Below are 14,803 nucleotides of genomic sequence, written 5' to 3'. Positions count from 1 at the left end.
GAAAGGTATAAGATGGGAGAGAGTGACAAAGATGATGAGAGGTATGGAAAGTAGGGGAAGGGGTCTAGGGATAAAAAAAGAAAAGATAATGAGACAAAGAGGTGGAAAATACCAAAGAAAAAAGGACATATTGTAGTGTGGGTGAGGAAAAACAAGAAGAGGTGGAAGCAAACAAAGGTTTAATGAGATGAAGGAGAAGATGAAGTAATAAAACAAAGAAGCAATAAAACGGTGTTGAGGAGGAGGAAAGGAAGATGAGGTAAATGATGGAGAATGCTGCTCGGGCTCTGAATGAAAGGCAGCTGAGCCGCGCGCATCGCTGGCTGGCGTTGAGAAAGCAAGAAGGGGAACGTCCTCTCCGACTATGACAGCGCCATCCCTCGGATCGGCTCGCTCGCAAGTGAACAACGGATATCAAAGCGCGGCTAATCAAAGCGGCAAAGAGCCGTCGCACAGAACAACACGGGCCGGGCGGCTCATTAGCACCAGCAGTTAGCAAACACTGAGACTTTCTGAGCAAAGACAGCTTATGAAATGATCCGAGTCATCTGTAGTTACATCCAGCGAATGACATCGATTAAGGCTATTTAACTTCAAGTATGTAAAAAAGAATACCATGAATAACTGACATCTGATTTTACACATTTCTAAAATTCTCGTCTCACTTAATATATGTTCCTGGCGATCCAAGACCAGCGTGAACATCAGTGCTACAAAGTGATGCCATCTACGGGACCTGTAGGTTAACTTTATGTCTTCCAAAAAAAAACGTTTGCGTCACCGGAAAATACAGAAAGTCACCGATGCTGCGCAGCGCTCGTGAATCTGTGTCCGTGTGCATGTTCCTGTGCTCTCCAACAGTTTTCCCAGGATCTCCAACCCGACCTTTAAGGAACTGATCCATTCCTAACCACAGAAAGAGTCACGCTAACGTGTGTCTATTACTACGTGTCCAACCTCCTTCACACATACCTGTAGAGCGATCTGCCTCCGATGGTGGACAGGCTGGAGAAAACACTCAGATCTGTCATGTTCTCAGGCCAGGCCTGGATGTTGAGGAAACCTAATAATATACAGAAGAAGACAGCGTCAGGATTGTGCTGATGAGGTGGAGCAGAAGTTTTTACACTCCTAATTTTGTCATTAAATGCCTTTTTTATTAAGGGATGGTGAGTGGGGAACAGGAGAAGAAGTCTAACAGAAGAAAAAGAAATCCTTCAAAAAACACACACAAAAAAAACCCCACACTTCAAGCAAGTGCCCATTTTAAATACGAAATGTGCTCGGAGAAGACGACGCGCGCTAATTAAAAGGATGGATGTAATACTCTGCACAATTTGTGCGGTCGCACTCGCCTTTAATGACAGATTATATCAAATCAGCATCTGTGGGGATGACATTAAAGGGATAGGACAGGACGCGCCGCGGCTAGACTGGCCATTGCTCTTTCTTATTGCTTGGGTTTTCATTAGGAAAATGCAGTTTCACTCCATTAGGTGTTTGGCTCAACGGCAAGTCACGGTTTAATATGACAAAATGGTTTGCATATGAGGTATCGCTCATCCCGTTAGGCCTCTTATAGCTAATGAATAAATACACACACAGAGAGAAACCGCACATACAGTACAACTATCACACACACACACAAAACTACACAATACCCATCGGAGCATCCTTTAAAGTTCCCTGTCAGCTTTCAGCCTTCCTCTTTGAGCTTCCATTTCCTCCATCACACACACACATACACACACCAAGGTGACTCCAGTGAGCCAGATTTACCTGTGATCTCTTTCACGGTGCGGAACACATTGAGGCGTTCAGGGTCCAAAGGTCCAATGCCGTGATACATGTCACTAAAGTACACACAGACAGAGAATTGGAAATATATACCATATGTCTTTATTTAAAAAAACCAGCATTAAAATACTGCGTTGACCTTCTACTGTACATGTACAAGTGTGAACCTGAAGGCAGCATTAAAAGAACCTGTTTTTCCTTTTCTCCGCGGTGCTGCTGTGTGACATTCGCGGCTCCATATTAGTCTCGTTTCAGAGCTCCGGGGCTCTTTGACAATGGTTTGTGATTGAACACAAAGCTACGCTGACCTTCCTGAGCCACACAGTTCCAGTCTGTTTACGTGTCTACCTCACTTATAACTCTCATTCCGCCATTATTATCGCTTCTCTTTTCAATTTGCCATCACATACATGATAATAACAATAACCGTATGTCACAGATGTGATTGTCACATACCCTTTGATGCCGGTGATGAGGAAGATTAAGTTGCCGTTGATTTTGGTGCAGTTGACAAACTTGTCGATGTTGCTGGCGTCCACGGTTTGAGCCGTCTGCAGGCTGCCCGTCCCTATGCCGTCGCACACTGACAGCGCACAAGAACACACGCACACAAGTGTCATTAAAAGGCCATTTTCTTGAGTAATAGTACGGATTCTGTGGATTTAAAGAGTTTTGGCTGAACATTTTGGCTGATATAAGAAGCTGGGATTGGCACAACAAATCTCATGAGGAGGATAAAGAAGACGGATGGATGGATGGACTCAATGAAGTATGTTTTTAGATAATTTCATGGAGGAAAGTTACATATTATCTTAAATTTTACATCTTTCAACTAATTATAGTTTTGGATGAAAATAATAACTCCAATTGTTTAGTGGGGAAGAAACTGAGTATTTAAAGCAAAAAGAGCAACCGGGGATGACACAAAACCAATATCAGTATGATACAGTTGTCCATACATCCTTTTTAACTACCAAGCTGTTGACAACACACTGGTGCTGATGCATTTACCACCAAGCTAAACAGGGTATATGCAGGAATCCTGAAGTTAATTAAAGTCAATACCTTTTTAAGACTTTTTCCAAGACATTCTCAAAATATACTATATATATACATATATATATATATACATATATATATATATATATATATATATATATATATATATATATAGGGACTCTATATAGGGCAGAGGGAATCAAGGGCAGGTGTGAGTGATTACTTAAGGATCACCAGGTGCATGACAGAATTTAGGGGAGGTGTGTCAAAACAACTGAAGAAACCACGCGACAGGAAGACATGACATTTACCAAAATAAAAGGGGAAGTGAAAATCAAACCCACACCAAAAGTGACATGAACTTAACGTGACTTTAAACCTAAGCTAACACAATAACTGAACTAAGCAAAACAAAACTTGACGCTTCGTGACAACGTGTGCGTGCGTGGCCCTGAGCTGATCCTGCAGGGCGAGCATGCGTCTTTGTTTTTAACTGCCATTTCAAAGGTCTTAGTGCTTAGTAACCATGGTTGTGAAATCTAGGATTCTTGGCATGTATCAGATTTATGTTTTTACAGTTTCTGATAACCAACAATATTGCACTGGCTCACGGCAACCTCACTGAATTCAAGCAAATTTTCATTTTTAAATGAATTACTATCATTCCTGCAAGTCTGAAAGGAAAAGGAATGATGTGTGTTGTGATGACGGGGGTATAGAGGGTTGGATGTCCATCACAGTAGCAGGACAACTTCTCATGGAAAACGACCAGAGGGCTTGATGTTCACGCACATTCAGCAGTAGTTCCCAGATTTCCCCCGACTCCCCGAATCTTTGCACAATATTATGCAGAGACATTTATTTTATGAAACTTTATGAAAATGGGCTTCTGTAAATGAATTGTGCCCGTGGTTGTGTGGGTCTACTTCAGTTGTGAGACTAATCTCTCGCTGTAAATGAGCTTTTTATGAATTATTGAACAAACACGGTTGTTGTCAACTGCTGAATGGAATCCGATTTTTATTTGAATGTATTTGTTCATTTCCCCTTCTTTACGTTTTGTGATAATATGCCTTGTTTGTGCTGTCACCCATGTTGTATTAGCGGGCTCGGGTTAAATAAAATCTATTTAAAAGGGAAAAAAACAAGGCACACAAGCTGAAAAAGGCAAAATCAGCACATTAATCAACACAATTAACGGTTTTCTGCGTCTCAGATATGAACAAATGGTATTAAATATTCTCAAAGTGCCCTTGTATAGACCTCATCAAGTGAAGCTACTATTAGCCATTAATTCTTCTCTCTTTAGTGGAAATACACCATGGCCTTTGGTGCATAGACAAGGCCGCAGCCCTTCTCTGTGAAAGCACAGGCCGAACTGGAGCCAATTCCTTTCTGTAATGAATTCATTACATCGGCATTAATTACACATGCAGTCTTAGTGCGAGCCAAGTCTTCCTGACGGGGGGAGGAGGAGAGATGATGAATAAGGTTGGCATTAAGTGGTGTAACCAGTTTTTGATAGTGATTTATACCAGCCAATTCCATAGCTGAAATGTTAATTTGTTATCATTTCCCACAGTTCCTCGGGCGATCCCTCATTAACCCCTCCCTGCTGCGTGACGATATCATCAAGAGATTAGCCAATCAATGGGCGCACACAGCCTCCCTGCATGTCTTCCCCATCCACAGGGACAGTTACCTTTGTGAGGAATCCTTTATAGTGAAGGGAAGGAATGTTACGAGTTTCTCGGCATGGTGACGTTGGTTTTTGTCGGATTTTTGTCGAACTTTTGTCGGATTTTTGTCGGATTTTTGCCCTTTTCACACCTGGGATTAACATCGGTCCTCAGATGTCTAAGAAGCTGCAGCAAGAAGACCCAGGATCGAGACCCGGTCGGAACCCGGTCGGAACAAGGGTCTTTCTGCAAGGAGTTTGCATGTTCTTCCTCCCACAGTCTGAAAACATCACCAGATTTGGGGATGAGGCAAATTGGACACTCTGTGATGTCCAGGGTGTGACCCCGCGACCCTCATGTGGAGGATAAAGCAGTAGAAGATGGATGGATGGATATCACACTGACTGTTCTCGAGAACAAAATGATGTTTTTAATGAGTCTTACTGCACAGATGTGTCTCTGGTCTGAGTGTGTGATGTGTGTGTGAGAGAGAGAGAGAGAGAGAGAGAGAGAGAGAGACCGGGTAAGAGCGCAGAACAATGGCGTGTCAAAGATCTACTCGCGCTACTGTAAAATGAAACGCGCTTTTTAACCATTAGAATAATCAGTGTTTATATAGTGTTAATGCTGAATGTGGTTTTGTGGTCAGACCTGCGATCTGTATGTGACCGGATCAATCCTGATGGATGTCACTACCAGGACTGAACAGGGTTTCATCATCCATGATGTAGCATGAATGAACGAGTGTAGAACGAGCACCTCTGTGGAATATAAATACAGCTAAACTGGCTCTGTTTAAACATAAATTAGACTTCCTTTAAAGCTTTTCAAGTCATTCCCGGGGGCTATTGTTGATCCAGTATCATCACTGTTAGCTTAAAGCTATTAGATTTAAACGGTTCAACTGAGTAAGCTCTTCTCCATACAGTAAAATGAAGTGCATTGGGCCAGGATGTGAGGGGGAGGGGTTTGAAAGCTGATTTTAATGCACTGAAGTTTGGGGCTCAACGTGTCCGACACTGCACTCCCATCTCCGAGACAAATTTTCACTGCTGCAGACACTTTCTGTGCCAACATGTACTTCCTTCAGCAGCTCTCTCTCTCTCTCTCTCTACTGTGTACGGTGTTATTGTGGATGTTTGTCAGGGCATGTCAGCGTCCGGTTTATGTCTCTTCGCTAGTTGCCCTAAAACAAATTGCCTCAGGGATTAATAAAGTTAGACTGTGCTGTGCTTTCATCAATAGTGCGCTTGTGATATCAGCAAAAAAAATAAAAAAATCACTCAATGTGTCACATTTTTTGTTAAACTTGCCATGAAACTTACAGACCAGAGAATGTGCCTCACAGTTTACTTTAAATGTTTTCATAGTATTTTGTCCTAATTTTATAGTTAGTGCTCTTGTTTTAATACCGATTTGTATCAATGTCCTCATTTATCTACATGTTGTGTTTACTCAAGATTTAGTTGAATGTTTGGAGCTGTTTACAACTCAGGAATAGTAAGTTTTTCCTGACCTTTTAACTGGATTATTAGTGCAGAAATCTGACGTCATTACAGCGGTGCTTTATTGCATTGCTTTACCTTTGGGGCAGATGTCCGTGCAGGGGATGCACATCTTGATGCGGTTCTCCTCCACTTCCATCTTGTTGCTGGGGCAAGCTCGGACACAGGAGCTGTGGTCCACCACAAAGTTATCTGTGAAAGCGGAACGGTCGGAGAGTTAGCGTTTACGCCGCGACTTCATCGTTTCATAGACGAGGCGCACTCTCGCCTCTAATGTGGAGAAATTGATCGTCATTTGTGTAACGGTCAAAACTAATTATCTATAATGCTATGACTTGGTGGCAGCAGAGGGAAGGTGTGACTGGGTATTGATCATTTGTTAATAATTGGAACATGGAGCATTAGTTAGGCTACCCCAATCCCTATTGAAGCACACTCTTGATTTGTTTGCGTCTAAATAATTTTTCTTGACTTTATTTAAATACCAGGAGTCTCATTTCAGGATGAATGAGAGGATAAATTCTTCTTGTGCAGACAATGAACATTAATTAATGATGAGCATCTATGTTATCGCAGGTTAATATTACATTAGTAGCATGTTCTGTGTTTGTTGGAGTCTGTCCGAGAGATTCAAACCCACAGACTATAGGAGTATGGAAGCAGGAAGTAACACTATAATGACTGAGGATGATGATACCTCCAGTTGCTAAAGGAGCTCTGTCTGAATAGAAGTCTATGGGAAAATGAGCCTACTTCTTACCTGATTTGTGACATCAGTAAACATTTAAACGAGGAGTTAATGGTCTCAATCACTAGTTTTAGTTTTTCCTCAATAGGACATGATGCCAGTTTTGCAAATGATGATCACATTTAGGTAATCTGAAGACGACAATACATGTTTAATTAGGGGAACTTCTTTAGTATTTAAGGATGAGGACCTGTGGTAATAAAATGGCATTAACCTTAACAATACTGCAGCATTATAGCAGCATTATTATTGTCATGTACTACCTGGCCACTTTATTAGATACAGAAGACACCAAATGTCTCTAGGGTTTGTCAAACCTTGGTTGAAACAAGTGGTTATTTGAGTTACCGTTTCTTCTCTATGATCTCGGACGGAGAGATATAGATTTCTATTTTTCAGACCAATTTTCTTTAAAAATCCCAGCAGCTCAACTTTTCCTTTCTGATGCTCATGTGCAAATGGACTGAGTTGACATCATGTGATTGGTTGATTAGATATCTGACAAGCAGTTGAACAGGTGCACGCAATAGTGCGCATATACCAGCAATGTAAATGAACATTTTCAAACACCTAACCAAAACTAGTCCTATTTTTTATTGAGTGATTCTGAATCCAGTCGACTCTCAAGATCATGTGATCTGTGCACGTCCGAGACTTACGCGGACACTTCTTGACACAAAAGGCTCCGTAGGTGTACTTGGCTCTTGGGTTGTGCTCCAACTGAAAAGACATGGGGTTGTACACAAACGGCTGAGGGCACTGGGTCACGCACGCGCCGCTGTCGTTGAAGTTGGTGCAGGCCTGTGGCGTAAAAAAGAAGAAAACATGATACATGACACTAATTGGTGAGCCGAGTGTCTTGGTTCTTTCACGTTGAGTGAATGATTATTAGAGCAGCATTTCATTTTTATGTCAGATTGAGACGCGTGGACTGCATTTCCCACTGCCAAATGGGAGAAAGATTGGATACACAGCCGATGATGTAAATGGTGAAATGTTTGCCTCTAATCCCCTTAAGTGTTTTTTGTCATCTCTTGCTACAGGTCCACAGTGGCGGTAATTGGATTGAATGAACCTTCCCTTTTCTGTGAATTACAACTATAATATCATCTCTGCCTGTTTGCGCGCCGTCCGTGTAACAGGAAGAACTTGAGTTTGGTATTAATTGGAACACTGAATCACCAATTTGTTCTTCGAGAGCGAGCCACCGCGGCGGACTTTTTTATGGCTCTGCATAATGACAAACAATTTGTCAGTCCATAAACAAAGTGGATTGTTTTGTGGCGGGCAGGATGACAAACAGATGTTGCACGGACACGTAGAAGAGAGGGTGCTGAAATAAATGACTGCTCTTTGGACGTGTCTCTCTCTGTGTGTGTGTGTGTGTGTGTGCAATCTGACGTACGAAGCAATCCGTGTCCTTGGGGCCCGAGCATCCGCCGGCACACTCGCGGTGGCAGCAGTCGCTGACGTAGGGCCCAAAGCATCGACCGTCACACTGCTCTGCACACACCGTCTTCGTCACTGCCCAGAAAGTGAAAAGAGTGAATTTTAAAGCTTCAGACACACACTTACAGGAGGAGACAATAGCAACGCCCTCAACTTTCCTCTCACGTTCTAGCTGCACACTAATAGCATCTAATGTGGCGATCAAATTATAAAGACTTGCTCAGTCCAAGAAGCAGACAAGCAGTGTTGTGACCATCACTTTACGGGCTTGACTACCCAGATATAAACACGGAGCACCATCTTCTCTCAACCATTGCTCTGGAGGTGCCCTTGAATGTACCTCGCAGCCACCAGGTGCTCAAGCATCAGTGAGCTAAGTCGGAAGCTATATCTGCCACATTTTACCTTTATACAATGAATGTCTCTGGACAAGTGGGCCAACTGGATCAGGAAAGAAAGGCTTAAGAAAGACTAGGATTAGGATAGAATAGGAATATAGTCGTACTCATTCACTTCCTATGTCCGTCAGGTGCTATTAAAGGAATACTTCACTGATTTGCATTTAGCTCTGTATTACTAGAATAGGGGTAGTATTTGGTCCTGTTAGCGTAACTGTTAGCAAAGATGGCGGACAGCTAAGCTAACAGGACTCAACTCAACTCAGGGGAAACTGAGGTCGGGAAGGACACTTCTTCAAATATACTACGTCTACTCTACTAATGCAAATCTGTGAAGTATTCCTTTAAGGTCATAAGGTCAAGGTCATACTTCTTATGTCTGCATGGTCCGTGTGCCGTGTGACATAAATGTCATCATTTTCTTCCAGTTGGTGTCACAAGCTCAATGTGGGCAAAAATCAATGAGAGCGAGGAATCACTGCTACTGAATAAATGGCAGTAAATGAATAAACTGTCAGCTAAGACTCCCCATGACCCTTTTGTGGAGGATAAAGTGGTAGAAAATGGATGGAATCAACAATTTCATGTGGCCCGCCACTACATATTAAGTTACAGTTGTTTTTGTGATAATAAATAGTTATTTCAGTATGTTGTTTTGATTTACAGATTTATTTTGGATCATAAATCTGTTTTTTGGTTGTGAAATATATATCATTCCATTTAAAAATAAACACATTTTTGCTACTGAACAGTCGAGAGTCTCTGTGGACACCTAATCTGGAAAGTATGATTGCGCCACTTTTGACCAGGAAACAAGTTGAACAAAAACAATCAAATTGAATGAAAGTGGTGATTTTTGTTTTTTGGATGCTTAGTTTGGAGGACATCACGAGGGCATGAGGCAATGAGATGAAAAACAGTATTAATGCTGCAAACACTGGAATTGCATGAGTCAGTATTATTAGTGCAGTAGCTACCAGCACTTTGATGTGGCTTGTGGCGGTTGCATCAAACTTGCTCCAGCACTTGTGCTAAAGAGGAGCCTCCCACATATTATTAGGACAGTAGGAGAAACACCAGGCCAGCGAGTCAGCAGGAGCTTGAAGTGAAAGCATTAAAAACTGCTGTGCTCACTATCTGCCATGTTGGGAACATAATGATGCAGTGTAGAGAGAGAGAGAGAGAGAGAGAGAGAAGGAGAAAGACAAGGCTTTGTAGTCTGTAAGTCTGTGTTAGTCCCTCTCCCTCAGTCTCTACAACAAGAGCAGAACATCCTGTAATTATACTGAGAACTAACATTTCTTTAGTTCTTCTGATGTTTCTACTGCCGCAGCAGAAGTGCACAAATATTAACTTCACGTTATTCCATCCATCTGTGATTCTGTTCATCTCCTCTTAAAACACACACACACGCAAAGAAACCCCTTCATGTTCGGATTTATCCATTTGCTTCAACAAATATCTATATTTTTGCTTTTGACTGACTGATGTGAGAAACAGATGTGCACCTGAGTTACCACAAGGCAAAAAATGTGAATAATAATCCTGGGCTAAAACAGATTATAGCAGATTATAGGTTTACTTTCAAGCAGACTGTGTTGTATTATAAATTTTCTTTCGCCGTACGACTGAATTTCATTTGCCTGGATTTCACTGTCACCCAAATCCTGTTCCAGAGAGTTTCCCTCTCGGTGTCTGTGAGGAAGAACTGTTTTTAATTTTGTGAAATACACTTATTCTCTCTATATCTCTGAGAGAGAGAGAGAAAGATAGTTTTATATAAAACGCTTACATTTTGGAATCCAAGTCTATCTTAGCATAAAGACTGAAAACCAGTGCTGTAATGTACTTTACTTTGTTATTTATATTTCCAATATTTTTTACTTTACCTCTGCTACATTTCCTAAATAAATACTTTTTCTTCTAAGTTCATCTTATATCAGAAAACTTTTGATACTTAAGTACAGTACATGTCATAAACTTTTAGACTTTTACTTCAGTAATATCATGAAAAAAAGTGATTTTTTTACTCAATATTCCTTTTAGGTAGCTGAAGTAAAACAAAGGGAAATCGTAATCCCTCTGTTTTTGGATATTTGCTTGCGAGGTTGCAGTATGACCCAATGAAGGAGAGATTAAATTAAATGTTGATCTGATTAATAAGGAGGAGCATTAACTTTAGATGATAATCCGTGGTTTTATAAACTTTATCAACAATGTGAGATGGGACTTTTGTCAACATTATCAAACAATAAGTCATGCAGAAAACAGACTGTTTTATTGATTATTGATAGAGTGACTTTCAAACGACTTCCCAAGTGCAAAACTAATATGGTTTCAAGGCCCGTGGATGTAGTTTGAAATGCTGTTGTAATATCTACTTTCAAATGAAGGTTAAGAATTGTAAACACTTCACTTTGTGGTCGCTAATCTTCCGCTGACGGGTATTTTACTTCACAGGGAACATAATAAGGAAGAACCTAATTTCTGCAGAACTGGTGATGTAAAGAAAAAGGATCTAATTGTGGTTATTGTTAGGCATTGTTTAGGCTGTCCATGTAGGTCAACAATATCGGCACAAACCTGTGTGTGTGTGTGTGTGTGTGTGTGTGTGTGCGATTACTCACAGGTTTGACACTGGTCCTCCTGATGGCCCCAGCAGCGTCCGTTACACGTGCGATGACATCGTCTGCCTGCAGAAAGCACAAACGCACGCTGTAATTCACAACTCTTTAACAAACTTCTGATTCAGCTGTGAAATCAGACACACACACCCTTAAAACTTCCCCCAGAACAGTGACAGTGACAGATGTGTCGACTCTCCTTTGGACCCAGTTACTGTGGCGAGGTGTAAATAAACGACAGGCCTCTACTCCTCCTTCCGTCAGGCCTGACAGAAAACCCACAGCCCTCATGTGCCAGTCCTCCATCATCATCCGGGCTTAATTGACTACGGGTTAATTACAGAGTAAGTGGGACAGCACAGCAGATTGGCACCGTGTCCCTTCCACCACTCCCACAGTGGGGCTGTTAATGTTAAATACTAACTCCAGCTTGGCAAAGGGGCCCCCTGTTTGGCAACCTCCACTCCCACACGCTCTCTTGTCATTTTTAGGCCCACCTCCTGCGTTCTTTGTTGCTTTTCGTCTTCCTCCTCTTCCTCCTCTGACAGACAGTGCCATCCACTCAACATAATGGCAGGGTTTTACACGTGTTGTACTTTGAAGTGTTTACTTGCGACAGAGTGGAACTTTTTTAATTAAATAAAATGTATGTATGATTTAAAGCCGATGTTGATTTTTTTTGTTGTTGTTGTTCTGCCTCTGTTTCAGAAACGATGTAACACATCATTATACGTAAGTGGAAGTATCGGACCCGACCGAGGGAGCGTTTGCGCGTATACGGCAGCAAAGCAGCGTTCATGCCGTCCAACTGCTGAACGACTGGGTTTTCTTTGAGCAGCAGAATTCACATCCGAAGCTTCACAGACGCCTCTTTGTGTTTTTAGTCAAACTCCGTGTTGCTGCCTGTGTGCAGTGTGGAAATGTTGCCAGGCAACATTAGATCCAAACACTGCTATACTGAGAAACCTGTGGAGGTGAACTCATTTGAACTCAGTGGTTTGAATGATATTATATGTAAAAGTTACACACTATACTACGACAATACTTAGGTGTGTAAGATTAGAGTGCTGCTTAAAACACAAAACAAAAGTAAGGCCGTTGCAAACCAGAATGATTGTTTTCTTAACAGCAGAATTTGTGAAGCTTGATTCCAGCTGGTACACATTTATGCATATTGTTGATCTGACATTCAACAAAAATATCAAAATAGGCAAAAGGGTCTATGTCTCATAGAGACATCTCATAGACAAACAGAACCTTTGTGAAATCTTCAGACTCTCTGACAGACGTCGTAAAGTGGTGGAAAGTAAACTTTCTTTCACCCATTTCTATTTTTTCTGGTGCTTATAATGAATTCACTTAATTGCGTCAAAAACGCACCACCATATGAGTCACAATTTCGGGCCATGTATTTGCATCACGGCTGATGTCCTGAAGCTCCGTCACGAAAGGTCACTTTCATGAGAGAAACTTTCCACATCCACACCAGCGCTGATGTCTTTTAGTGCCTGGGCTGTTACTGTTGTTCACCCTGACATAATGTGAGACAGCTCTCTGCTCTCCCCCCCCTCCCGCATCCCCCGTTAAATGAGCAAGAAATGTGTGAAAAGGATTGAGAAAGTTCATCTTTAACAGCCAGTTCCTCTGACACGGAGTGTCCGCCGGATAGTGATGCCTGTTATTGTCCAAAGCTGAGGGACTGCAGGGACCACGAGAGGAGAAGGGAGGACGGATCGTGTGTGTGAGCGTGTGCGTGCGAGAGGACATCGGAGGGCAGCGTCAAACCAGCTGTCAGATTCACTGGGATTTAAAAAGAGCACAGCAGACAGGGGCCTCGCTGCAGAGCCACAACCAAACCACTGCAATACAGAGGTTTACGCGCTGATCTAATAATATGTGATTTTGCTTCCTAATGACCACCAGGCAAAGAGAATGAATACAAAAGTGGGTAGAGCTCAAGTGCTGCTGCTGCTGGTGTTAGTGTTAGTGTTGATCCATCTACTGTATATGCATAATGGCTACCAATAAGATTGCCACCAGGTGTGGATAGTCATCTTGACAGAATTATTAAAGGTGATGAATGTTCAGTAAGTTATAACAAGTGTTTTATGTCACTGTCTTGATTCAGACCTTTTAGGACTAAAGTCTGAATGGTAAACATGTGGAAACTCCCCATTAACATCACGTCGTCTTCTTGGCGTGTCAATAAAATAATATTTTTCACTGCTGTGTCACATTTCTTGTATTTATTTATTTTTGCGACACTTTCATTTCTGTCCTCTGCACCAACAGCAGGATTTGCGCACCATGTTTTTGAAACCTGGACATTTACAGACGTCACACTACAAGTAGCTGTCAATCACACTGGTTTCCACTGATATGCGATGTGCTTTATCATCTAAATCCTCGAAATGGAAATATAATTCACAACAATTGAAATAATGGTCTATTGAAGGAGAAATGAACAATTGAGACCATTAACTCCTCAGGAAAATGTAGACTTTCTAAACCAAAGAAGAAGTAGTAGCTCTGGATAAATGCTACTTTCATTCTACTTCCTTAAAGCAATACTTCACCGATTTGCCTTTTGCTTTGTATTATTAGAATAGGGGTAGTATTTTTTGAAAAATTGTGCTTCCCAACCTCAGTTTCCCCTGAGTTGAGAAATCTCTTCATTCTTTTCTTTGGTCCTGTTAGCGTAACTGTTAGCAAAGATGGCGGACACTGTTTACATTCTGGGAATGAGGTCCCGTCCCCCTACGAGTGGGTCTAAAAAGTGTGGAAAACCTATTTCAAGCCTCTTTGACTTCACTTCTCAAAACAGAAGGCTACGTCCATTTTCATACACAGTCTTTGTCCGATACTCACATCCCAAGTTGCTGTTGTTGGACGGCACCACCAGCAGCTCAGCCTGGGGGTTCCTGATGATGTCTCGCCAGTGGATGGTGTCCGCGTGGCAAAGGAATTTATTCTGGTCAACATAAACACCCCCATTCAGTATCTCTGCACAAGAAAGGGGGGGAGAAAAAAAAAGAGAGAGATGAATGAGCACATACGGTAGGCGGGGATATATAGTACATGTACACGATGGCAGAAAATCAATACTTCAAGGTTAACTCCCATCGTTGCTGTGTCTCAACGTATTATGATGCACGTCGCGCTCTGGGAAGTGCATCTGAGTATGACGATGAAGGCTACTGACAAATGCATGCAGTAATTCAATAACATGTCGAAAGACAATCGCGTTTCATACACAGGTACTTCACAGAAAGAAAAAAAAAAAAGAACATCGATTTCACGCTCTAAGAACAACAGCTCTGTTTTTGAAAACTGCACGCCTCTTTGCTTTCCTAATTATGCATCCGCTATTAAGTTATTTTATTTAGCTTGAAAATTAGACCAAATTAATGAGTTGGAATGTCAGCGGAAGACACCAGATACTTGTTGAGTTAATTAAAACTGTAATAGTAAACTGGTGCAGATACAGAGCTTTATTTAAATCCTCAGAGAGGGATTTTAATTGTCTTCATGAATGCAGCAATTTTGTAAATGAGGACTGGTGTTAAGTTTCAATGTGAGTAAAGGAAGAAAAATAAAGGGCTTA

At 41.6% G+C, this 14,803-nt stretch overlaps 1 protein-coding gene across 1 annotated transcript in view; it reads right to left on the bottom strand.

Moving 5' to 3' along the window:
• Window positions 1–14,803, bottom strand: part of LOC122765406 (receptor tyrosine-protein kinase erbB-4-like) — a 253,999-nt gene that overhangs the window by 67,224 nt on the left and 171,972 nt on the right. Inside the window, exons 5-12 of the mRNA XM_044019642.1 lie at window positions 14,068–14,202; window positions 11,203–11,268; window positions 8,134–8,252; window positions 7,388–7,529; window positions 6,059–6,172; window positions 2,254–2,380; window positions 1,780–1,853; window positions 973–1,063 (exon numbers count right to left, since the gene is read on the bottom strand). Coding sequence (XP_043875577.1) covers window positions 973–1,063; window positions 1,780–1,853; window positions 2,254–2,380; window positions 6,059–6,172; window positions 7,388–7,529; window positions 8,134–8,252; window positions 11,203–11,268; window positions 14,068–14,202 — 868 coding nt within the window. The remainder of the gene's footprint in view (window positions 1–972; window positions 1,064–1,779; window positions 1,854–2,253; window positions 2,381–6,058; window positions 6,173–7,387; window positions 7,530–8,133; window positions 8,253–11,202; window positions 11,269–14,067; window positions 14,203–14,803) is intronic.

The sequence above is a fragment of the Solea senegalensis genome, linkage group LG2 (assembly GCF_019176455.1).
Source record: "Solea senegalensis isolate Sse05_10M linkage group LG2, IFAPA_SoseM_1, whole genome shotgun sequence".
Lineage (NCBI taxonomy): Eukaryota > Metazoa > Chordata > Actinopteri > Pleuronectiformes > Soleidae > Solea > Solea senegalensis.
This window is presented reverse-complemented; position numbering and strand designations above follow the sequence as displayed.